At 40.9% G+C, this 24,233-nt stretch overlaps 2 protein-coding genes across 3 annotated transcripts in view; one reads left to right on the forward strand and one right to left on the reverse strand.

Moving 5' to 3' along the window:
* Positions 1-14,557, forward strand: part of LOC145401235 (little elongation complex subunit 2-like) — a 66,669-nt gene extending 52,112 nt beyond the window's left edge. Inside the window, exons 14-16 of the mRNA XM_080273555.1 lie at positions 3,889-4,120; positions 12,590-12,753; positions 14,132-14,557. Of these exons, the coding sequence (XP_080129681.1) occupies positions 3,889-4,120; positions 12,590-12,753; positions 14,132-14,238 (503 nt within the window). The 3' untranslated portion in view covers positions 14,239-14,557. The remainder of the gene's footprint in view (positions 1-3,888; positions 4,121-12,589; positions 12,754-14,131) is intronic.
* Positions 14,558-16,915: 2,358 nt separating this feature from the next.
* On the reverse strand, positions 16,916-22,210 carry LOC145401231 (uncharacterized). Of its 2 annotated transcripts, XM_080273552.1 has the most exons (4): positions 22,069-22,210; positions 19,818-19,875; positions 19,417-19,495; positions 16,916-18,798 (listed from the first exon to the last, which is right to left on the reverse strand). In XM_080273552.1, exons 1-4 carry the CDS (start codon positions 22,205-22,207, stop codon positions 17,707-17,709), a joined length of 1,368 nt encoding a protein of 455 aa, XP_080129678.1. In that variant the 5' UTR covers positions 22,208-22,210; the 3' UTR covers positions 16,916-17,706. The 2 variants fall into 2 exon arrangements, with proteins under 2 accessions (XP_080129678.1, XP_080129677.1); XM_080273551.1 differs by having other exon boundaries at positions 19,417-19,875.
* Between the last annotated feature and the right edge of the window lie 2,023 nt (positions 22,211-24,233).

Consider the following 24,233-nt stretch of genomic DNA (forward strand, 5'->3'; position numbering starts at 1 on the left):
AGGAGTAGCAGCATCCTGACAGCTCAAGTTGGCCCAGTCCAATGGGCCACGCTTCCATTCACTCATCATTCAAGTTCCCAGAATCCTGGCTCTGTCTGATATGCTAAAAAACTTTATCATTCAAGTTCCCAGAATCCTGGCTCTATCTGATATGCCAAAAAACTTTCACCACATTCTGTATCTTCACATATATGTTGTAAAGGAAATTTTCTTTGAATGTTGATGCATAGAAAACCGGTCTACACATGTGCCTCCCAGGCTGAACAGTAGCTTCAAATACTCATCCTGACCTCAAGATGATGCTTTTTCTTACATTGTTTATTATTCCGAAGCACTATATATGAAAATGAAATTGATTTATAAAATCTTTGCTTCTCCCCAAAATGCTGCTTTCTTGGGGCTAGAGGGAACATAGACCTCAGTGGTTAATGCATCATTTGGAGGTGGTTTTTATTATTTTATTCTGGCCAAAACTGCAGTATATGGATATGATACGGTTAAGGAGAGAGTTCTTGGGCAACAGGTGCAGGGATACTGCAGTTTAACGATGCAGTTGGTTAAGTAAAAACCCATCACTAGGTGGGGTATCATATCTCAGGGTAGATTTAACATATAAAGTATAGGGATGGGTTTTTGAGCCTTGGGTTTTTTCCCCCCAACCAAGTCCTAAGCCCACCCAAATGAGTCCCAAAAACAAGTTTCTGACTACAGTAACCCAAACCCCCAAATAGCTTTGAAGCAAGCTAAACTATGCTTAAAAGCAGTTTATAACTTACCTAAATCCAAAAATACTGTAAAATCTGAAAATCATAGAAAAAGTTTGGAAAAAATCAAGTAGAGTCGCAATTTACGAGAAAATGAAGCAATGATCTTACAATAACACGAACACTAATTTCCCCCAGTATTTTATAATAACATTAATATCACTTAATTGTGCGAGACTAAAAATGGGTACATTTAGTATCCACTTTCTGTGAGGCTGCGCTTGTTTACATGTGTGTCTTGCTTTTGTCCCTTGCCACCATGGGTCTTTACAGTGTTGCCAGATGCACATGTTCATGCCGGACTGGGCGACGTGTGTGTGTGTGTGTGTGTGTGTGTGTGTGTGTGTGTGTGAGTGTGACACTGACAAGGTGAGGTGATAATTGCAGTTTGGGGAAGGGTAGGGGATAAGTGAAGCAGTGGAGACAATAATGGGCATTAATCTGGAAAAGAGAGAGAGAGAGAGAGAGAGAGAGAGGATAATACAGAAGTAGATATTGAGTAGAAGGGTGATGGGGTAGAGGGAAAGAACTTTGTGTCGTTAGTAATTATGGGATTAGGGTTGGGTTGGACAGGTATTTGAGAGAGAGAGAGAGGATAGTACAAAAGTAGGTCTGTAATAGAAAGGTGATGAGGTAGAGGGAAAGAACTTTGTATCGTTAGCAATAATGGGATTAAGGTGGGGTTGGACAAGTACTCGAGAGAGAAAGAGAGAGAGGGAATAAGAATAGTATAAGATTGAGAGAGAGAGAGAGGGAGAATAAAAACAAGAGTATAAGAATGAGAGAGAGAGAGAGAGAGGAAGAGAATAAAAATAAGATTATAAGAATATGAGAGAGAGAGAGAGAGAGGAAGAGAATAGAAATAAGATTATAAGAATATGAGAGAGAGAGAGAGAGAGAGAGTAGAGTTAGTACAGACGTAGGTATGGAATAGAAAGGTATGGAGGGAAAGAAGTTTGTGTTGTTATAGTAGCCGCAGCGAGAAATGAACGCTGTGGTGGGGCAGGCGGGATGACCTGGGATTCCCCCATTGTTGCCATATCCACATGTCACCGACCATAGAGGTAGGATGTCACTGACCATCGGCCACCGCTGCAGCCCCGCTCCATGATCCTTACCCTGTGTCTCTGGCTTTCTCTTTTTCTCTCGGTTTCTATATAAACTGCTGTATTTCCGAAACTAATTATGAAATTATTATGACTTTTGTTCCACACCACCTTTGAGGTAAAAATCAAGGAGAGTTTTCTGTATAAAGGTTTCCCCCCCCTCCTAAATGTGGCATATGAGCGGGGGAGTGCGGCCTTGCCGATACCTCCGCCTGACCTATAATTATACACTCGCCAGAACTGACCTGCCCTCAGACAAGGGGGGGGAAACCTTTATACAGAAAACTCTCCTTGATTTTTACCTCAGTGGTGGTGTGGAACAAAAGTCATAATAATTTCATAATTAGTTTCGGAAATACACCAGTTTATATAGAAACCGAGAGAGAAAGAGAAAGCCAGAGACACAGGGTAAGGATCATGGAGCGGGGCTGCAGCGGTGGCCGATGGTCGGTGACATCCTACCTCTATGGTCGGTGACATGTGGATATGGCAACAATGGGGGAATCCCAGGTCATCCCGCCTGCCCCACCACAGCGTTCATTTCTCGCTGCGGCTACTATAGTAATTATGGGATTAGGGTTGGATTGGACAGGTATATGAGAGACCGAGAGACAGAGAGCTGGAGTAGAAGGATAATGGGGTAGAGAGAAAGAACTTTGTGCATTTAGTAATTATAGGATTAGGGTTGGGTTGGACAGGTACGTGAGGTAAAGGGTGAGAGGGCTTCGGACAAAGAGATAGAGGTGAGTGAGGTACAGGGTGGTCATTATAACTCTGGTGCAAATTGTGTGATGAAGAAACAGCAGTATTCAAGAGTTTTTACATATACTTTAGCTAACTTCAGTGCGGGAATGTGAACAGGTTTTGTGACTGCCGTAGTGATTTGCTGACGACTTGAGATCAGAAAAATTTGGTTCTTACAGTATGTGACGGGTTTGCATGTTGATGTTAATCCAGTAGCTGAGTCCGTGCAAATTAAGTTTTCATACAAATTATACTGCTTGGTTGACTTACCTCTTATTTAAAAGCATAAACAAATATTATGTTGCTGGTCAGAGTTCACTGTTTGTGGACTTGGATGCAATGCCAATGGCATTTCCTGAAGAATTTCATATGTTTGGGGGAAAATATGTGGTCTCTAGAACCTAACCCCCTATTTTACATGTAAATATATGTCGCCATTTAACATGAAATTGATTTAACACGAGGTTCCACCTAACCAATCTCATGTTATATATAGACTCCACTGTAGTAAACTGTACCCCAAAATGACAATGTTCACCCCACCTGTGACAAAAACACACCTTTGCACAGTAATTGACTTTATTCATGGGTTTTATTTGCCCACATATTGAGTACAACTCTCATGTGTGGGAAGGCTCCCCACACACAGCTTTTCACAGTAGGGCAGAGTTATAGGCTTTTCTTCTCATTAACTCTCCTCCTCTTACTGGCTTCCTTCAACCTCTGTCTCTTTGCCACACTGTTGCATCTTTATCTCTTTTTTATCACTTCTTCAATGGTCACTGCTTCTCTGAATTTTCTGCTTGCATCCTTCCTCTACTACAGCAGCTATGTAGCACCCGTCTAGCAGCAAACTCTCATCCCTTTTCTGTCCAAGTCTACAGCGGTCATGTAGCACCCGTCTAGCAGCAAACTCTCATCCCTTTTCTGTCCAAGTCTACAGCAATCATGTAGCACCCGTCTAGCAGCAAACTCTCATCCCTTTTCTGTCCAAGTCACTAATGCAAGAGTTAACCTCTGCTCCAAGTCCTTTATATATGCAACAGGTCAGCTCTGGAACTGTCTCCCTCTGTCTGTTTTTCCTACTGCCTACAATCTCCAGTCTTTCAAACGCATTGTGTCCAGGCATCTCAAAATAAATGGATCTTGAATTTGGCTGTCTGTTATCTTGTTTTGTTTTTTCTTGGAGGGAGGAATTCCTGGCATTTGATTCCTTGTTCCTTGCATTAAGAAAAGAAAAATAATAATAATTTATATGTAACTTCATTCATCAGTCCGTGTCTGTGAGAGCTCTGGCGAGATCCTGCTAACAGAGGAGAAGGATCTAGGGACAGTGGTGAAGGATGGAAAGCAGGCCCATATTGGATTCTCCCCCACTGTTCCACTTTCCATCCTGCATTCAGTGTTTTCTGCCACTGCTGCTCTCTCCACAGGAAGTTACCTGCTCCACCACCGACTGAATACCAAGGCCTTCATTCTCCTAATGAAAGCCATTGACTTTGACACGTGAGTTGATTTACTTATCTATCTGTTGCATTGTCAGATGTCTAATTATGAGACCTGGATATGATAATGTAAAGGTAATTGAAAGCCAGTAGTTTAGTCACAGAATTTTAGTGATTTGAGATGAGCTAATTAGCGTGAGGTAATCTGAATTTTTATTTTCCTTATGATAATTTCTCCTGCCGTAGAATGGGGTGTGGTAAGGTCCAAAAATAGGGAAAGAGAGTGTAATGGAAGTGGGAGAGCTGCCAACAGCATGCCCATTAAATGGGCAGCACAGTCATTCGTACATCATTTGAGCTTATAAATTACTGTAGTGCCTTCACCTCACCAGTTAACTCTCCTCCCCTCTAATTGCCATCACTTGTGTGTGTGTGCGCACGTGCGCATATGAATGCGCATGCGTGCTGATGAAATCTGTGTTTTACATGAACGGTCACAATTATTGCAGCTACCATATACCCTCACCATAACGGGCCCCAGTACAGTACAGTACAACGGATCGTTTCATTTTCATTGAGTTTTTACTGTAAAGGCCATGGCTGAGACCGGGCTTTCCCACAAAGCTCTCAAGGAGTGTATGTTGTGTTGTTGGTGTAGGTGACTGTGTGCAATGGCCTTCCATAATGTGCTTTATAGTATGGGGTGCTGTGTTGCATCCTGGACAGGCATCAACGACGGAGCCATCCAGCCTCTTACGATAACTCAAGAGGGCTGGATGATGCCCGCATCTCAGCCTAGCCAGGTGGACCCTGTCCTCACAAGGGAGGTAAGATTCAGAAGGGTGGATATCAGGAGGCCGTGCATGCAGCTGTGTGTTGTCTTTAAGTGACTGAATGGAGCGGCGAGTGATTTGAGTATGGTTATGCTTCTGGAAGCTGGTTTGAGGCAGGCATGGGGGAGAGATGACAGTATTTGTGTATGATATCGTGTGCTGAGTGTTGTTTTGATGTTCTTGGTGTGTGTGGATGTGCTACCACGTAGTGTAGTGGATGGCGTGGGTTTGTGGAGGCTGCGGCACAAATTTGTGTGCCTCTCATATCAAGATGATCCTTGATTTTGAGGACTTTGGTTTCTTGGTGTAGGTGGTCTGTGGGTGTAGTAGCAGTGCAGCCTGTGATTATTTGTAGGGCCTTGTTCTGTATGGTGTGTAGAGTGTTGTCATGTGTTTTAGTGAGTTTAGAAGCCCAAGCAGGGCTTGCATAATTCATCACTGAATGTTTACAGTATATTGTTTGTATACTGTGGTGGTGGTTTCTTTGTTGTGTCCAAATGTTATATGGGCAAGTGACCTTCAGGCATTTAGTCTTGGTGCTAATTTATCTTTATTGTTTGTGATGCAGAAAAAGGAGGTAAATGATGATCTAGGAAGAAAAATGAATGCAAACTACTCTAAAAATAGGAAGTTACTCTGGAAAGAGTTGCGGAAATGTAGAAGTGAAAGTGGAAAGAAATGTGATGGTGTGAAGGATGTACGTGGTATTAACCCATGGGGATGAAGTAAGGACCAGATGGAAAGAATATTTTGAAAGCCTGGTGAATGGGAATAGAGAGAGCAGAGTGGCTGTAAACATGATTGGTTTTGGAGGTGTGCAGGGAAGAAATGTAGTGCCAGGAGGCATGAGACTCGGACAGGTGAAGATTGTTGTTAAGCGGCTGAAAAATGGGAAAGCAGCTGGGGTTGATGAGGTGTATGCAGAAGTGATTAAGTGTAGTGGAGAGAGTGGAATGACGTGCATGTTGGAGATGTGAGAGAAGACATGGAATGACCTGCTTGTTGGAGATATGTGAGAAGGCATGGATGAGCGAAATTGTGCCAGCGGTGTGGAAAAAGGCTCTGTGATTGTACATGTACAAAAATAAAGGTGAACGAAGTGAGTGCAAGGATTATCATGGCATAAGTTTATTGAGCGTGGTAGGGAAGGTGTATGGAAGAATTATTATACAGAAAGTAAGAGAGATATCAGAAGTCCTAGTGAGTGATGAACAGGGAGGTTTTAGGCGTGGCAAAGGATGTGTGGATCAAATATTTGCAGTAAGACAGATAGCAGAGAAGGCCCATGAGAAGGGCCATAAGGTGTTTATGGCATTCATGGATTTGGAAAAAGCATATGACGAAGTGGACAGAGAAGGATTGAGGAAAGTTTTGCGCATGTACGGTGTAGATGGTAAGCTGCTAGGCTCCCTCAAGAGTTTTTATGATGGTAGTGAAGCATGTGTAAGGGTTAATGGGCATCTAAGTGAATGGTTCATGATCAGTGTGGGCATGCGAAAAGGTTGTGTGATGCCCCCATGGTTGTTCAGTATCAATATGGATAGGGTGATGAGAGAAGTAAAACCACGAATAATGGAGAGGGGGATGGCGTTGATAATGAATGGTGATGGATGGAATATCTGATTTGTTGTATGCTGATGATGCAGTACTGCTTGCAAATACCGGACAACTTGGTAGGCTAGTGCAGAGTTTTGCTGATGTCTGTGAGTGTCGTGCCTTGACAGTAAATGTAGAAAAGAGTAAAGTGATGGTTATTGAGAGAGAAGGTGATTCCCAGTGCAGTGTTATAGTGAATAGAGAGAGACTGGAATTGGTGAGAGAGTTCAGATACCTGGGTACAGTGATAGAAAAGAGAGGAAAATGTGCAAAAGAAGTAGGAAGTAGAGTGACAAGGAAGAAAAGTAGCTGGTGCAGTGCAGGCCTTGATAAGAAACAGAGGCTTGAGTGTTTCAGCTGCATGAGGCTTGCATGAAGGAGTGTTAGTGCCAACTTTAACATATGAATGTGAGACTATCGTGTGGCATGAAAATGAAAAGTCAGGAGTAAGAGCAGTGAAAATAGGACTGCTGAGGAATGTATGTGGAGTACAGAGGGTGGATAGGATACGAAATAATATGATTTGTGAAAGATGTGGAGTGAGGAAGTCTGTGGTCACCAGAATCGAAGAGAGTGTACTGATGTGGTTTGGTCATGTGGAGAGAATGAATAACAATAGAGTGGTGAAAAAGGAATATCTGAGCGAATTTGAAGGAGGGAGGAGGCAAGGTAGGTCAAGGAGAAGGTGCAGAGATATGGTGGATGAGCGTGTGAGGAAGATAGGTTTGGAAGTTGGTGAAGTTAGGGAACTGACAAGAGATTGAGCTGGCTGGATGAATGTTGTGAAGAGAAGTGCATGATCAGGGATTTGGCACCCCATTTTAACGTGGCAGCATCCGTATTGACGCTATCGGATACGTTTATGTGAAGCTACAGAATGTGTTGAATGTTTTTGGCGTATCCGATAGAGCCTGGATTCTGGGGGCTTGAATGATGAGTGAATGGAATCGTGACCCATTTGATTGGGCAAATTTGGGCTGTCTGGGCATTGGTACTCCTCACCCTGCCCTATGGTGGGAAAGGAGGTCTGGATGATGATGATGATGTTTGTGATGTGTTGTTTAAATGACATTGATGTATTGTATATTACACCCAGGGTTTTGTGTGTGTGTGTGTGTGGTAGGGGAATGTTGTTTTTGGTGGGGTGTAGAATGTGACTACAGTATGTTCTGCTGTTCAGTTTGTGAGAAGGATCACTGTAGATTTTGCTGGGGCTATTTTGAACCTGTTTGTGGTGAACCATTTGAATAGTGTGTTGAGGTAAGAGTGGAGGATGTGTGCGGCTGCGTTTGTGTTTTGGTGTGCACATGTAAGTGTTATGTCGTCCGCATAGGAAGCTATGTGTATTTGTGGTGTGTGGGGTGTGGGTATGTCTTGCATGTATAGGTTAAAGAGAGTAGGGGACAAAACAGATCTTTGGGGGATGCCGTTTGTGAAGTTTCTGTTGTTTGATGACTGACTGGCGAATGTTACATGTGCACATCTGCCTGCTAAATAGTTTGCCAGCCATCAGTGTTATTGTGCATGTTTGTGTTGAATATTCTGTTTGTGAAGTTGTGGTGGGGGATGGCTTCAAAAGCTTTGCAAATGTCTAGTGTGACTAGGAGTATTCTGTGTGGTGGCCTAGCTCAATTGATGCCATCAAAAACTCTCTGTGTATTGTCTGTAAGAAGAGTGTTTGTGGAGTGTAGCAGCCTAAAACCAGGTTGTGATGAGGCTAGGGGGATGTGAGATGTAACTGGTTGTAATACCAGTTGTTCAGTGACTTAGGAAGGGGTGCAGAGGAGTGTGATGGGGCGGTGTGAAGATGGTAACGTGGGGTCTTTGTTGGGTTTGGGGATAGTTGTGATAATGCCATGCTTCTAGATGTTGTGTATTATGTTGTGTGAGTAGCAGAAGTTTGATATGTTGTTGAGTGCTTGTATGCCTTGTGGTCCAAGGTGTTTAAGGTGTATGTTGCTTATGTTGTTTGGTTCACAGGCAGATGAGTGCTTAAGTTTGCTAATGATGTGCTCCGTGTGGTTGTAAGTGAAAGGTGTGAAGTCTGGGTCTGTGGGGAACTGTCTCTTACATCGGATGATACGTCGGTCTTCGGGATGGGGGTTTAGATGGATGACTTGTGACAAGTGACTGATGAGAGTGTTTGCTTGTTGTTTGTTTGAGGGTATGGTGTCTGTTGTTTTGATGGCAGCGTGTGATTGTGTGGTGTTGCTGTTGGAAAGTGTGATGCTGTTTAGTGTTTTGTAGAGTTTGCTGATGCTTGTTTTGTGGTCAAGTGTTTGGAGGTAATTTTTCCAGTTTAGTGTTTGCTGTTCTGATATTTTATTGTTTATCTGAGTGTTGAGTTCTTGTATTTGTTGTACAGTATCTTGTGTATGGGGTGTTGGGGAGTGTCGCAGTGTGTCCCGTTGTCTGATGAGGCCTTGAATTTCTGGTGTGAAGTTGGGGTTGTCTCTCTTTCTGTTCCCACTTGGGATGTGTCTTTTGTCTGCATTTTGTATAATTGTATTGAAAGCTTACTGTACTGCTAATCATAGCAGCTCTGTGCAGCCAGCACATGCGCCTTGACCTGTCCACATAAACTGCAATGCAGGGTTGTAGATTGGCTTACAGTAAGCTCACAGATAGCGAGCAAAATTTGAAGCACTTTAGCCTCCTCAAAAAATTATTAATGTGTCTGATTCATACTTGACCTTTTTTTTTTTTTTAAAGACTGGTTAATTTGAGAAGGTCGGGGATAATATAACATCTAATCCTGTGTTGTCCCATAAGGAGTGTCGAAGCCCAGGGCTAGGCAAGTTGGTCCTGACAATTTAATCTCAAAAGACCTGTGGCTGTTGAGCGACAGTTAGGGGAAATGTTGCATGAAATCCTGTGGCTGTTGGTGGTACAGAGGCTACCAAAAACTGACAGTAGGCAGCACTGCCTCATTTATGATGTATATGGGACCTGGCCAATGGGAACTAAGAGATCAGGTGGTGGGAGGCATGATCCAGCCCCCTTCTTGGGTGTTGGGACCCTCCCCTACCCCTCCCTAGGCCATCTCTCCACCTCCCTTTGCCCCATAGGATCCTGCCTTCTGTGTCCCCTCCCACCAAACTACCTCCCATACTCCCTCTAGACCGTATTGGCTGTGTGTGGCAGACATATTCCCTCTTGGTGTCCCCTGACACTTCCTCCACCTCCCTGTTCCTCCTGATTTCTCAAGGACATCCCATTCTTGCTCATAGTGAGGAGTGATTTTTTTTTCTTTTTCTTTTTTTTCCTTCTTTTATTTTTTTAACGGTTTATTGTGAAGTAACCATTAGACATATGAGAGTGAAATATACATTTCCTAGTGTGTAAAATCAAGCTCTTCAAGTCTATAAGTCCAAAAATTACTTTGGTGCATTTTTTTCTCTCTCTATACACGAGGGTAACAATTTTTGTTTTTGACTTTCTTTGATTGGTCGATATTGCAGTAACTGTAAGTCATATGAGAGTGAAACATACATTTTCAGGCTTATAAGTTCAAGTTCTTGAAACCTGTAAGAAAAATTTTTACGTTGATGAAAGTTAAAAAATCGGAGCCTTTTCGTGGATGTGGGGGTAGGGGGGCTGGGAGATTTGTGGTCTTTAGGAGTTAAGATGAGAGTGACCAGCTTCACTCATCCCTGAGTGGCATTATGTGAGCAGTAAACCCAAACCACCCCTTGGATATACATGTAAACCTACACAGGTACAGCCTGGCTGAAGTATCTTTACCTACTAAACCACCAGGCATCATAGCTTGGTTATATGGTTACCACCCAGCATAGTAAATGGTTTCCTAGTGAGTAAGAAACCATTTGGCTTGTCACTCAATGTAGTCACCTGTAGACAGAAGGAAGAGAAAAGAAAGAAGGAAAGAAAAACAGAAGAGGAAGGAAAAGAAAAGAAAGAAGGAAAGAAAAACAGAAGAGGAAGGCAGGAAAGAAGGAAGGAAGAGAAGAAAGGACAGTCACTCGAGAGCAGCACTACATGGTGTGAGTGGATGGTGAGTGCCCCTACCTGTTACCAAGATAAAACTTTCTGAAATGTCAAAATAAGGACCAGCCTACACCTTAAGTTAAAAAAAAAAACTTTTTAATTCAAATAAATGTGGTGTTGATATTCTTCCTAATACTACCACTGCATATTTGAAGTATTGAAGACAGTTTATTAGAATACAAGTGCTGTATAATAACATGATATATTACCTGTACTAATAAAAGTTGTTTCATTGCATTTACTGTTCATGGTACTGTTGGCTGTTTTTTTTGCATGATTTGCTTTCCATTATCATTACAATTCTGCATTCCAAAATTTTCCATTTACTCTAAAGCTTTTGGGCCCAAGCATTTCGTATTTGAGAGAGTGTACTGTACTGTACTACTGCAGTAGACTTTGATGATGATGGTGATGATGGTAATGGTAATGAAGATAATGATATTGCTGTATGTAGCCGTGGAAACATCTTCGGTAATGTAGGTGTTACGAACAATTTTCACTAACTCCTACAGGATTATGAGGTCTTTGTAATGTATACAGTGATCCTGTGGTTATTGTGGTTTATGTTATCACTGCAAGATGAAAATGCCATCAATGCACATTCTTCAGCTTAAAAACATCATTATTGTGTACCTGAGCTGGTTTCTGTTGACAATGATGATGCAGTGTCTGTTGTTTCTGATGGCTTGGAGGGATTCAAAGGTGGGGCACTATTTGAAGAGTTAATCCCAGGTGGCAGAGACCACTAACACAACTCCTGGCCTTGGAACCCCCTTACCTCAAGCCCAGCATAAGTCTCTCTATGGTATGTTTCTTCCATATTGTGCCTTTTTCATCACTTTCTATTAACTCAACCATGCTTATGTGTGTTTCTTGTAATTACCATAACAGTATGTATGTATTTAGTGAGTTCAGATTGTTGTAAAAGGGAAAACTTGGGCTTGCACTTGGGGTGCCTGGTACCATTTAGGATAAATCTCATAGGTTCGTTATCATGCAGTTCCGTTATCACACGCTGTGTTCAGTACCTAGTTATGTGCAGTAACCAAGGGGTCAGTGTATTTGTTAATACAAGATGATTTTTGGTCAACTAAGGAGAACCCTATGGTAGGAAAGGAATTAATGGCACCAGAAATTATTAGTCACACAGTAGCTCAGTTGGAGTAGGTTGCATATTTTTGCCATCTGTACTGTGTATTTATTTTTTAATTGCAGTTGATGGATTGGTTTCTAACCCATAAATGTTGTGAGAGCACGTGGAGTTTGTGTATGTATAGGATGGGCCCAAGAATTTTTAAGACTTGAATGATGAGTGAATGGTTGAATGCTGTGTTTGACTTGACACTTTTTGTATTTCTGCGTTGTGTAATTCTCTCCATGTTGCAGGCATCTACCCAGCCCATTTATTAAAGGAAAATGGATGATGATGCATCAACATGAATTGTTATGTTGCATACTTTCCTAACACTGTCACCCTCAGGACAAATTTCCTAAGATGGACCATCATCCACTCACTTGATGTAGTGCTTTATCTTTCTTTTTCTGTGCCTGCCCTCCTCTCTTCCTATTCTCCCATCTTTCCTGTCACTTCTTATTGCTTGTCTTTCCTTTACAGGTGGCTTAACATTGAGTAACAAGCCAAATGGTTTCCTGTAAGCCAAGAAACCATTTACAATGCTGGGTGGTAACCATATAACCAAACCATACGTGCTCCCTACGTGTCAACAAGTGGGTTGGTGGAGGGTTAGTGCCCCTCCCCGTAAAACAAATCAATCAGTCAAATTGCCATCCTTTATGGGATTATGGTATCTGGCAATAGATAAATAGATCACTGGTGTAAGTTGGAATGGAATATGTAAAATTCCCATGATCCTGGGGTAATTTATATTGCTTCTAAGCACTACAGACCAATGATCTCTCGGGCTGGATAAAACAATGTGATATTAGTCAGAACAGAATAAAGAATGCATCCATAGGGTGGATGAGTTAATGAAAGCAGTTTTCCCCTGATGATATTTGACCAGTTTCATGTAAGCCTTTTGTTTTTGGTCAGACCTGCAGATACTAATTTGTCTAATTAACATATTTTTCAGACCAACCCACTTGCAGACACTGGACCTTCACCACTACTATTCTGGTGCCTCAGCATTGACCCGACCCTACACTGTTCCTCCCTGGCTGGCCATTGACACTCACATACTCACACCCTTCCATCTGAAGCACCACAAGATACCCGCAACCTTTCCTATGGCAAATCGTAAGTATCATCCAACCTGTCAGAACTGGTCTTTGAACCTAGTCTTCCTTAAAGAGAGGTGTTCTAGAAGTTGACTAATTTTTAAGTTCTTATTACATTATCACTTTATCACTTGGAAGTTGTATTAGGCTCGCTAAACTTGTTTAGAAGTCATGTTGGAATGACATTTAGATCTGTAACCACGAGTCAGATGCAGGTGCATCGTTCACTGTGAGAGGTCTGTCCAAGCCGAACATGGGTTTGCCTGGGAGAGGCAGTAATATGCTATGAAAAGCATCATTTTATGTAATAGGAGACTGGAGACTGTCTTCACTCTTCAACCTAGGAGATCCTTGGATGAATGAAAGTGTATGGATGTAGTTAGAAAAAAAAATCAAAATCAAAAGCCTAATCTTCCTGAACAGGTTGTTCAGCATTTTGCCATCACACATCCTGGATCTGTAGTGAGGAGCAACTGTTTTTCTTTTTGTCACTGCCTTTTGTTTGTTTCCTTTTTTTTGCCACTGTCGTGATCATCACTTTCTCATTGCTGTCAGTCGTTCCTTGCAACAACTGTGCTGTCTCTCATCTCACACATTTAAGGCATGTGCAAAATCAAGTCTCATGTTAAGACTGAATGGTAACTATCACTCATCTTGGAGGTACGTCTTTTAGTCATGCATAACTGTGGGAGAAAATCATAGTAAAAAAATGTTGTACAGTATGTACATTTAAGTTCAATCACAACCATAAGATTGGTTATACTGTATTCATTTGTCTATGCTCATATGATTAATCAGATGAAAAAACGTGAAACATGATCCGTGACAATAACTGCTGGAAACTTAGCAGTAAAAAATCCCTTGCATGTATTGTCTCTTTTTTCCAATTGTAAGTTAGGATTATGTTTTATATGTTGGCGATATAAGCCAGTATTGGCTTGACAAGTTTTTAATTGGCTGGTACTTAGTAGTCTAGCCCTGGGTGGTTGGGCCTCTGTGCTCCTTTTTGTGGGGCAGACTGGGATTGGATGATGAATGAATGAATTGCATTTTATTTTTTACTTCATAATTTATTACAGCATCTAAAATTTGTATTTAGTGAGGATTTGGGGGCACCCTTCATTGTACATTTAAAACGATAGAGAGTACTGTCTATACTTGTACAGCATTACCCCACTTTTCTGCCTGTTTTATGCCCCTCCCCCCTCCTCTTTTTTTTTTTTTTTTATAAATACATTTAGGCACATTAGCAATTGCTAAAACAGTTTGTAATTGATCCCAGTTGCCCTGAATTAATATTAATACTGAAGGCAGTAGATAGGTATTATGCAGATTAGTTAACTTGTAAATATATACACCACACTTTCCTCACTCAAGAAATTATTCATTTTCAACAGCTCACAAAAAATTGACGAAAGAGGAGAAGCTGCGCATTAATGAGAGAGCTAAGAACAAAGTAAAGATAGTTGACCTTGACAAGCCAGTGAATGATGGTACAAATTAACAAGCCAGAAGATTCCGTGCAAGACGAGGAAGATGCCACTTATAAGACTTATGAAATAATTTACTGATTTTCTTCAAAATAAAATAAGTAAGTCTTTCGTTCTCTGTGTTTGTATCTTGTAGTGTTCAGTATTTCCTTACTTAACCCCATTCAGTGTATTTCTTCATACACTGTAAAGTTGTAGATTGGTAGCCAGACTAAAATTCTTGAAAGTTGTAATTGTAGTGAACATATTAATGTAGATTGTTTCTGACGCCATTGTGCAGTTTTTCTCATGTAAATTAACCATCATTTTCATCTAGCAGTAGCAAGAATAAAATAAGTAATTGTACAGAAAGGGTAAACTCTTAACCCATTGAGCCCAGGGACATCTTTTTATTGCTAGTCTTGCCATCCTGTGATGAGTGTATTCATCTTAGAATTAACTTCTTAAACTGGAGAGGTTAGATACAACCTTAATAAACCCTATCAGTGTCAGGTGGTGAGGCCTTTTGTCATTCATCATCATCATTCTGACCTCCTTCCCCACCTTAGGGCAGGGTGAGGGGTAGCAACATCCAGACAGCCCAAGTTTACCCACTCCAATGGGCCATGCTTCCATTCACTCATCATTCAAGCCCCCAGAATCATGGCAGTATCTGATATGCCAAAAACATTCAAGCGTACCGTAGCTTCACATAAATGTATCCGATAGAGTCAATCCAGACACTGTCATGTTATAAAGGGGTGCCAAATCTATGGTCATGCACTTCTTCTCACCTTTTGTAAGTTGAATAAAATATTCAGGTAGCAACAAGAATAAACTAGAATGGATGTCACCTGAATTCTAGAAGTTAATCTCTGGTTATATACTGTAGTAAGTTCTAATTGTAGGTTAGCTTTTTGGCATTACAGTAATTTAAGCTGGTGATTTATCATTAAATTGAGAAAAAATTGCATTTTAAGTTCTCTTGTTTCCTGAGAGGCTTATTAGCCAGTTTCCTCTGTTCACAATACTAGTTGTACGGTAAAAGTTGTGATAACTTTGGAACACATCCTTGACTCTCATACGAGGTATATTTTCAAAACATCCCACCAAGAATTCATAATGCGGACTGACATGATGTCTAGTGGGAATGAAGGGTAGGATGTTCATGACAACTTTTTTTAGTTTTAAGCAGTACACAGATAATTTAGGCTCATTTTTGTACACAAAAAGCCTGCCATACAGTTTTAATTTCATTTATAAAGGCTCCAATATGCTTTCATTCATGTGATGGTTCTGTGACATTGTAGGGTACAATATGTGTATATAAAGTGCCTGTAACACTTAAGGTGAGAAAAGTGCTAAGGAGAGTGTGCTGGGCTACTTTCCGTGTCAGTGACACTGGAAAGATCAGCAAAGTTGGATGGTCAGAATAGATTTAAAGGCAAGAGAAACAGGAGCTCTAGCTGTCCCTATCACCAGCTTTCTCATTCTCCTCAGATATACTCCCCATATTGGCTGGTGCTGCAGCCTATTCCACAGAGTACTGTACTTTTATTTTTGGGAATCTCAGACTTCTTGCTGCCAGCCAAAGTTGATGAGTAATTCAGCTTTAGAGGGAGTATTGGAACTATTTTTTTTTTTTTTTTTTCTTACTGTAGACATATAGCAAGAGAAAACATGTCCAGAGGCAACTTGATAAAAAAGACATACTGCACTATACTCAAGTCATGACCTTGCACATAGTTATGATGTGTAGGTAGGTTACAGTTAATAGCTCTGTGTATGCATTGGTATTTATTCTTATGTTGAAATAGATTGCAGATAATAGCTCTTTCTGCATATTGATGATCATTTCTTGTGGGGGCACTCACCATCCACTCACTCATTGTAGTTCCACTTTGGGTGTCTGTCGTTTCCTCTCTTCCATCCTTCCTCTTCTGTCTTTCTTTCCTCTTCCGCCTACGGGTGAGTTTACACTCCCTCTTTTGTCCTTCTTTCCTGCATTGTTTCCTCTTTCTTCTCCCAGTGGGTGACTCAACACCGAATGATGAGCCAAATGGTTTCCTGTACACTAGGAATCGATTTACTACATTTGGTGGTAACCATATAACCAAATTATGGTGCCTGATGGTTTAGTGGGTAATTAAGTTGCTCCAATCGGATTGGGCCAGTGCAGGTTTATATCCAAGGGATGGTTTGGGTTTATTGCTCACGTAATGTCACTAGGGATGAGCGAAGTTAGTCGCTCTCATCTTAATGTCAGGATCAACTTACCTAATCCCGGGTTCCTACGTTCCTCTGTGGGGCGACATAGGATTGGATGGATGGATGGAAAGTTAACTGTTAAGCTATATTTACAGATTACCATCACTTGGCTGTGTTGGAATGTGATAATTGCTGAATATTCCACTGTTCATGTATACTTCTTTATGATTCTCAGTAATTAGGAAACCTATTACAAGGTCATATATTTTGTAGTCAGCGTATCACTTCTTGGTTGTAATTCTGTATATATTTTACTTTAATAAATATTAGTTGGGGTCAAGATGATGTATTAATACTGAACCAAAATGTCTTGTAGGAAGTGGTTGTGTAAATGTTACTAGTATACAGTATAAAATCATCATCCTGACCTTTTCTCCCATAATTTGTAAGTATAACTAATTGTGCAATACTGCTGGAATAAAGAAAACATTCATGTTTGTCCCATCAGAAGGGTTTATATTTATAAAGAAGTAAGAATATAAAATATTACATCTTTGGATGTGAAGTCTCGAATATCATTAAACAAGAAATAAATATAAATACTGTATCACAATAAGTTTGGTACAAGTAGAAGCAAGAAAGCTCACAAGATATCTCAACCCATAATGCTCATATTAGAAATAACACATCTTTGTCATATCAAAACTGAAGACCTCCAGACACCATTTTACATACATTTTGGGGGATGTAACCAAGCAGGAATTATTTTTAACAGTAATGACATCCAGCTTCATATTAACACAACTGTCGTTTTTTGTGTCCTTAAAAAAAAAAAAAAAAAAATGTAGCTACAGTGGATATCTGTCAAAACAGCAATTATGAAACAAATGTTACCAGTCACTTTTACCATGAAGTAATTTGACATGAGTGGGTTATTTTATACTGACTGTTACACTCTAAGTATTGAAATATGGCGAGTGAAGTCATGGAATGTTGTCATGGATTTGGGGGGACAAGTGAGGAGAGGGACATGTAGGTTGGTTGACAGATAGCTACTGAACTTTGTGTTGCTGTCAAAACCTACCCATTAGTTATTCTGAAAGCTGACAGTAATTTGTACATTGTATAAAATTAGTTTCTTCCATTATAAATTGAGCATTATTATCTTGTGGGATCAATGAACTTGGTCCATGAATTAATAGTATAGGTACAAAAGCCACACTGATCTGTCTACTCTGTACACTTTTGGGTCAACAATATACAGTTTATAAAAAATGAACAAAGGGGACATCAGGTCAGTGTGGGAGAGGGGGCACAGCAACGAAGCTGAGGGCAGGGGCAATGCCCGAGACCTTGGGTGCAACAGGTACCCCAATCCTCCGCCGTGTGTGCCGCTTCATATGTTTAGCCAAGTGGTCTGAGCGCATGAACTTTGTCTTGCACGATGAACACTCAAACTTTTTTTCACCTGTGTGAGTTCTTTTGTGGCGTGATAGTTCATCTGATCTGGCAAAACGCCGGTCACAGCCAGGCCAGGAACAGTGGTAAGGCTTTTCACCGGTATGGGATCGCATATGGGACTTGAGGTGGGATGACTTAAAGTAAGTTTTATCACAGTCTTTGAAGGTGCATTTAAAAGCTCGTTTCCTATCTTCATGTGGAGGAGGTGAGGAAGGGGCAGACAGCAGTATTGGTGAGAGTACCTGGGGTAGGCCACCTCTGCTGCCACCTGGAGCTGTAACAATTAAATGAGTTATACTTCCATTTGTGTTGGGAATAACAGTAGGGGTGCCATTAATTTGGGCAAGGATAAGTGGAGTGCCAGAATTCACTGGGATCACAGAAGAAATCTTTGGTGCTATAGCCACCAGCTTGTTGTTTGTCTGGGGTGTCTGTGGTGACTTAACAGTCATGCCATTCTTATGGATAATATCACCAGGACATGGTGCAGGTACAATACTTGGTTTAACATAGCTATCACTGACCATATCATTCACTTCACGGTCAGTGTCCTTGGAATTTATAAAAATTTGTTCCTGAGCTGTATGAACAATTTGAGGAGTTGATATATCCTGACCAATGTTATTGCTAAAGACTGAATCAAGTGAGGAAGTAGAGTTATCATCAAGATTTTTAAACCAGTTACTATCATCTTTGTCTGAATTGTCACTGGAGTTGTACATTTTGCGTTCAGCCAAGGTGCGTGGTCTGCCGAGACCTCCCTGGTGCCATGTTGGAGACTTTTCTGCTTTGACAATAACCGAGACTGGTACGCCTGACACAGACCCAGGTGTGGACGCTCTCGAGTCATAAGGGGACGGGGCAGGACTTGGTGACCGTGGGGGGGTGCAGGGGACGTGAGGTGGAGTATTCATCAGTACAGGAAACTGTGAAGGAAAAATGCATTATTAGTTTTTATAAGCTACTATAATTGCCATATGGAGAGGATGGAGAGCAAGAGACTGATGAGGAGAGTGTATGTGAGTGAGGTGGAAGAGGGGAGAGGAAGGGGAAGGCCAAGGTTGATATGTAGGGATGGAGTGGAGAGGTATATGAGAGAAGGGGGTGTGAATTGGGAGCAAGGCAGTGAAATGGCTAGGGACAGGACGATATGGAGGCGATTAGTTTGTGGCCACCCCTTATAGGCCTAAGACGTCTAGCAATAGATAGATAGATACTGTATACAAGATTATGGGAGTGGAAGTATGGCAGTACCGTACTACTGCCATGGCAAAATATAGAAGACTAATGGCATTATTATACACATAAAGGAATAAATCAGTAATCAAAGAATGCTACTGGTAGAAAACCCACAGCATGAGGATAGACATTTAAGAACAACATTTCTCAAGGTAATTTCCAATGAATTACAAAAAGCCTGAGAGCAAAGCTGTCATCTGATCATAACAGACTGTTCTTAAACAGGAATTCTTTAGCCGACTTTCAGAACCTCATATGGGGAAGTATCACCGATAATCAGAAATCATCAGCAGCAATGTACTCACCTTAGTAATCAAGTCTTTCTTGTCAAATCGCTCGGAATCACAGGCTTCCTCAATATCTGACTCAAGAGGATGAGATGGTGAGATGCCTCCTTGTGATGGTGGGGGTGAAGGAGGGAGGTAAGCTGGGGTAGAAGGTGATGGAGGCAGGTAGGCAGGGTTGGTGAGTGGGTGTGGCTCTCGACCCTCTAGCCTCATATCGTGCTGTGACAGGGACAGCAGTGTCTGTACCACCTCCAGGTCCTCAGCACCAGTCTGCCCACTATTGCTCCCTTCAGTATGTGGTTCTTGATATGGCAACAATTCTGGTCCTCGGTAGTTGTGTTGGTCAGAGTCCTCTGAACCCCTCTGAGTTTGTTTGTCAGGCCTTCTGGGTCTCTGTCGGTGCCATGTGACACCATTTAAATTGTAACCTTCTGGTTGTATGATGGGGAGTTCGGCTTCTTGTTTCATGAAGTGTCCCTGAAAAAGAAGATACGCATTCAGTATGCTGGTTGCGTACGTTAAATCAACACCCTAAACTGATTTTTCCCTAATAACTTGTAGATTGATTAACAGATAAATAAACAATACAGCACCTCCATAATTATGAGTATTGCAAAACTTGCCATAATGACATTATTGTGCACCATACATTAGCCTCTACTGTATCTGTTAATCAAGATTTTAGTAATATAGCAAAATTGACAATTGATTCTGTAGAATACCGGGTTTTTGCTTTAATAACTGATGCTAAATAACTTTACAACCAGTTCGTACAGGATAACTGCACAGCGTTGTGATTGACATAATCCATATGAAAACATGACAAAATACATAAGGAAACAACGAAAAAGGATAGCATAGTAAGAAACTGACAAAAACTTTTAAAATCAGTTACATCATACCTTTAAACATACTTCCATAAAAAATTGCTGTTAGCATAGAAAAAGTACCACTGATTTGTTTCTGGAAAGCCCACTAATGGTCTTTGATGCTGGACGCCTAAAATCAGCCCCGCATCAAACAAAAAGTAAATTCAGCACTGGCAAACTAAAGATGAATTACATTATTTTTATTTTATTTTTCCAGTAATGACAAAAAGAAGTACAGAATCCTCATGTGCATTTTTGTCCTGCGAGGACAAATTTTAATTACAAGTGACTGGATCGTGGGTTAGTGAAACCCGTGTGTTTTACAGTTTAAACCAGCGTGTATGCCTTGCAACTCGTCTCAGACGTTTGGGATACACTTGGTTCCCTCATTTTTAGTAATAACTGGTACAAGTGGGCTTACATACACCCAATAACCCCTACCCTCCCCCCATCATGGTACATCACAGCCAGTTTCTAAGAATACTTGCGAGGAGTTGCGACCTGCCAGACAGCACGGCGCCTAACCCTCCCTCCCAACCTCCTTTCCCCCCTAATCCCTCTCACCCTCTTGGTTCTGACACTTCATGGATCCTACCATTATTTTTCATAGCTCTGATTATGGCGCTCGTGCAATTGTTCAACTGATAAAAAAAAAAAAAAAAATGCATTGTAAGCACTCAGAATTTACGGTGGGGTTAGCAGAAAGTGATCACGTGATGAGCATGTGGTGAGCGCGTGAACACTCGTGACGTCATGACATTGCACATTGCGTGTCTACAATTTTCAGTTAAACCTTCCCAGTTCCCCTATCGCTTTTTCCTTTACTGCACATCGGTAAGAAAGTTGTATATTTGACTAATTTTGAAAGTCAAAATTGCGTGACCGACCACGTTTTGTTTGCCACCTATAATGAACGTCAGGTTACGTTTTGGCTTTTAGGATCTTTGGTGCACATTCTCCCGTAAATTGTCATATTTTTTAAGTCAATTCCAAATTTGAAGAGTTTTTGGGGAGAAATTTCAAGTTGTCAGATTAATAATAATTAGGTTAATATTTCACAACAAAACTCCATTGTTTATTTAACGCACTGATCAATGGTTTAACACAAAATCGGAAATGCACTGCAAAATCTTGAATAGGCCCCTATTTTCGTATCTTCCACGCCATACGAATCGGATCTTTTGTTTCGTTTAAGTATTAAACAAAAATTGAAATTCTGTTACTGTGAGATGTTGTACCTAAATATTTCATTATTAAACTAATATTAACTAAACAAATGTTGTCCCAAAAAATAAATAACAATATGGAAGCGGCTTAAAACTGCATGTGACGAAATTTGCATAAAAACGGAAGAACGTACACCAAACTAAAGATCCAGCCTTTCCTTCTTCAGATTGTTAAAACATATAATTATCTGTAAAATCCTCCTTAGTTTAACAGCACAAACTTTACCCTGAGAAAGAACTTGATTACAGAAAGCATTGTTCAAGGCTGTATTTTCACAGAAATTCTCCACCATCGTTCTCACACTTTGTAGCTGAGTAATTGGTTAAAATGCATAAATCCAGAAGACATTGCGGAAGTCACTTCACAACGTAGCCAATTTTCATCCCATTCGCACTTTCAAACAACGTTGTTCTCAAATACACCGAAGTAATCTGTTACACATTTTCTTTCAACTGCTGTTGTATCACTTATGCCATATTCACGTGTGTTCCGTCTCCGTGAACTAAGTTCAGCGCTGCGTGTCGTACCTTCACCATATATTCTCAAAACACTTCATAATACACTTTGATTTTACCTGTAAGGTATTGAGAGGGGGCTGAGGGAAGGAGTGTTTTAACATGATCTGCTTCTTCATGGTTTAGCAGGCTGTGTGATCGAACTTGGTGTATTCCAGTGTGGGTGCAGTGGCAGTGCGCGACGCAGCAACCTCTCATATCCAAGCTCAGACGGAGAATAAAGACAAGAATTGAACTCCCACACCGACAAGTCCTCCCTTCTCTCGCGCTGTCGCAGTACCGTTAGCGTGCAACTTGCAATCTTTAGGTCATTTATTCTTGATTTTCTTTGTGCCTTTAGCTCTCGTGTTTACCATATTGTATTAGCTTTGTTAATCTTGTATCGGTTTCTTATGTTTAATTTGTGAAATTTAATAGCACTTTACGACCAGTTTAAATGTAAACTTTGTAATTCTAGATCGTCACGTCCGCCTGGTTGCGAGGTAACGAAAAGGGCGGGTGTGGACGCGGACCAATGAGCGTGGTGGGCGCGGCGGGCTGGGCCAATGGGATGCCTTGCCTTTGCTGTCCACGTGAACAAGTCGTGGGCCCCAGCTCTGATCACGTGAACACCTTCTCCGCTCACCCTCGCTGTAACTCACCGCATTTCAACATTACCTGCCAAATTACTGACTCACCTCATCCCTCCCACTCTGTCTAGAGATAAGTGGTGAGTGAAATGGGGGCCTAAATTTTCCCTTGGACAGATACTGACTATAAAATAGAAGTTTTGTACGAGTGCTAATCAATAAACTGAGGTAAGATGGATTGGTGCTACTGATAGTTCATCATGTTCTCAAAATTTTTCGTTCAGAGCGTGCGTGAATCTGAGTCATTGCACCACAGGGCGTGAGCGGGGGATATCTAAATGCACTATTCTGGTACTAACATCCGCCCACTACCTTACATGTATAGAGAACACTCAGTTCAAAGATTTCCTGTGGGTCCTCCCCTGACTAATATGAGTTACCGGTCCTATAACGCGCGCAAGCAGTCATGGTTTGTAGTCAACTTAGATATACGAATACAGTAGTTTACATAAGGGGTAGCAGCTGGTATAATACATGAAGGTTTTAAGTAAGGTCTTCCAAGACGTCACGAACTAGAAGTGTCGAGGAGCAATGATTTTCACATGCATCCTCATGTTTTGTCACATTAGGATTTGCATTCTCGGAGGTTTTCATAGCACCGGTCATTTTCATCAGCATGCCTGCACGTTAATATATTTTATTGAAAACTTTTTTTTTTACTTTATTTCCTTAGTTTATATATATATATATATATATATATATATATATATATATATATATATATATATATATATATATATATATATATATATATATATATATATATATATATATATATATATAGCGTATTAGAGAATCAAGGGACAAGGAGTGTCAAGGGGATACATACAAAATAACCAAGGAAGGGAATGCTTTCTGACGAGACATTCATAATTCGCTGATTGAATGGACGAAGTTTGTGTTGTCTTCCCTCTTGCATTAGACGGTTTTATTCAGCTCAGATCTGCCCATGTGTGAAAACTAGAAGTTCAGCGTTATTGGTTTGTATAATCCAGCTAACTCAGGATTTTATTGAGCCGCATTCTAACAACGTAGCAAGAGACATCGTGGTAACTTTACATAGTTATTTGATTATTGCACCCATATTTACATTCTTGTTACTTCTCTATTTTATCATATGCATAGTTTACTTCAGTAACGTACAAAAAGGTAGATGTAATGTTCAAAATCTATCCATCTATATATCAATCTATCTATTGCCAGACGCCTTAATCCCGTAAAAGGTGGGCACAATAAATTACCTCCACGTCACCCTGTCCCCCGCCATTTCACAGCCCTTCTCCCAGCTTACACCCCCCCCCCTCTCTCCTGTACCTCTCCATCTCTCCATCTCATCCTTAAAATAATTCGCCAAGAAGGAATTACGAACGAAATTAGAAGGTACTAGGAATACGGCCTTCAAACAACCGCACCCAAAGCGTCATGTTGCAAAGGGTGTAGGTTGGTCAATGTGGGCATTGGTAGGACTGCTCGGAATGTGTGAATGGATGAACGCAAAATGTGATAGAAAGAAGAGCACTGTCGTGATAATATGAGTGTTTAATTTGAGCGAACTCATATTTTTAAGAATTATTAATAATCATCATGACGTAAAC

The sequence above is a fragment of the Coenobita brevimanus genome, chromosome 55, assembly GCF_032717465.1.
Source record: "Coenobita brevimanus isolate Jiangsu-jjx chromosome 55, ASM3271746v2, whole genome shotgun sequence".
Lineage (NCBI taxonomy): Eukaryota > Metazoa > Arthropoda > Malacostraca > Decapoda > Coenobitidae > Coenobita > Coenobita brevimanus.

Bases quoted from the DNA above. Each gene is read 5' to 3' on its own strand.
- LOC145401231 (XM_080273551.1), bottom strand. From the start codon at position 22,128: ATGAAGAAGCAGATCATGTTAAAACACTCCTTCCCTCAGCCCCCTCTC. The intron at 19,876-22,068 runs GTAAAATCAAAG...CTTCTTTTTCAG, and splicing joins CCCCTCTCAATACCTTACAG to GGACACTTCATGAAACAAGA. The intron at 18,799-19,416 runs GTGAGTACATTG...TTTCCTTCACAG, and splicing joins AGAAAGACTTGATTACTAAG to TTTCCTGTACTGATGAATAC.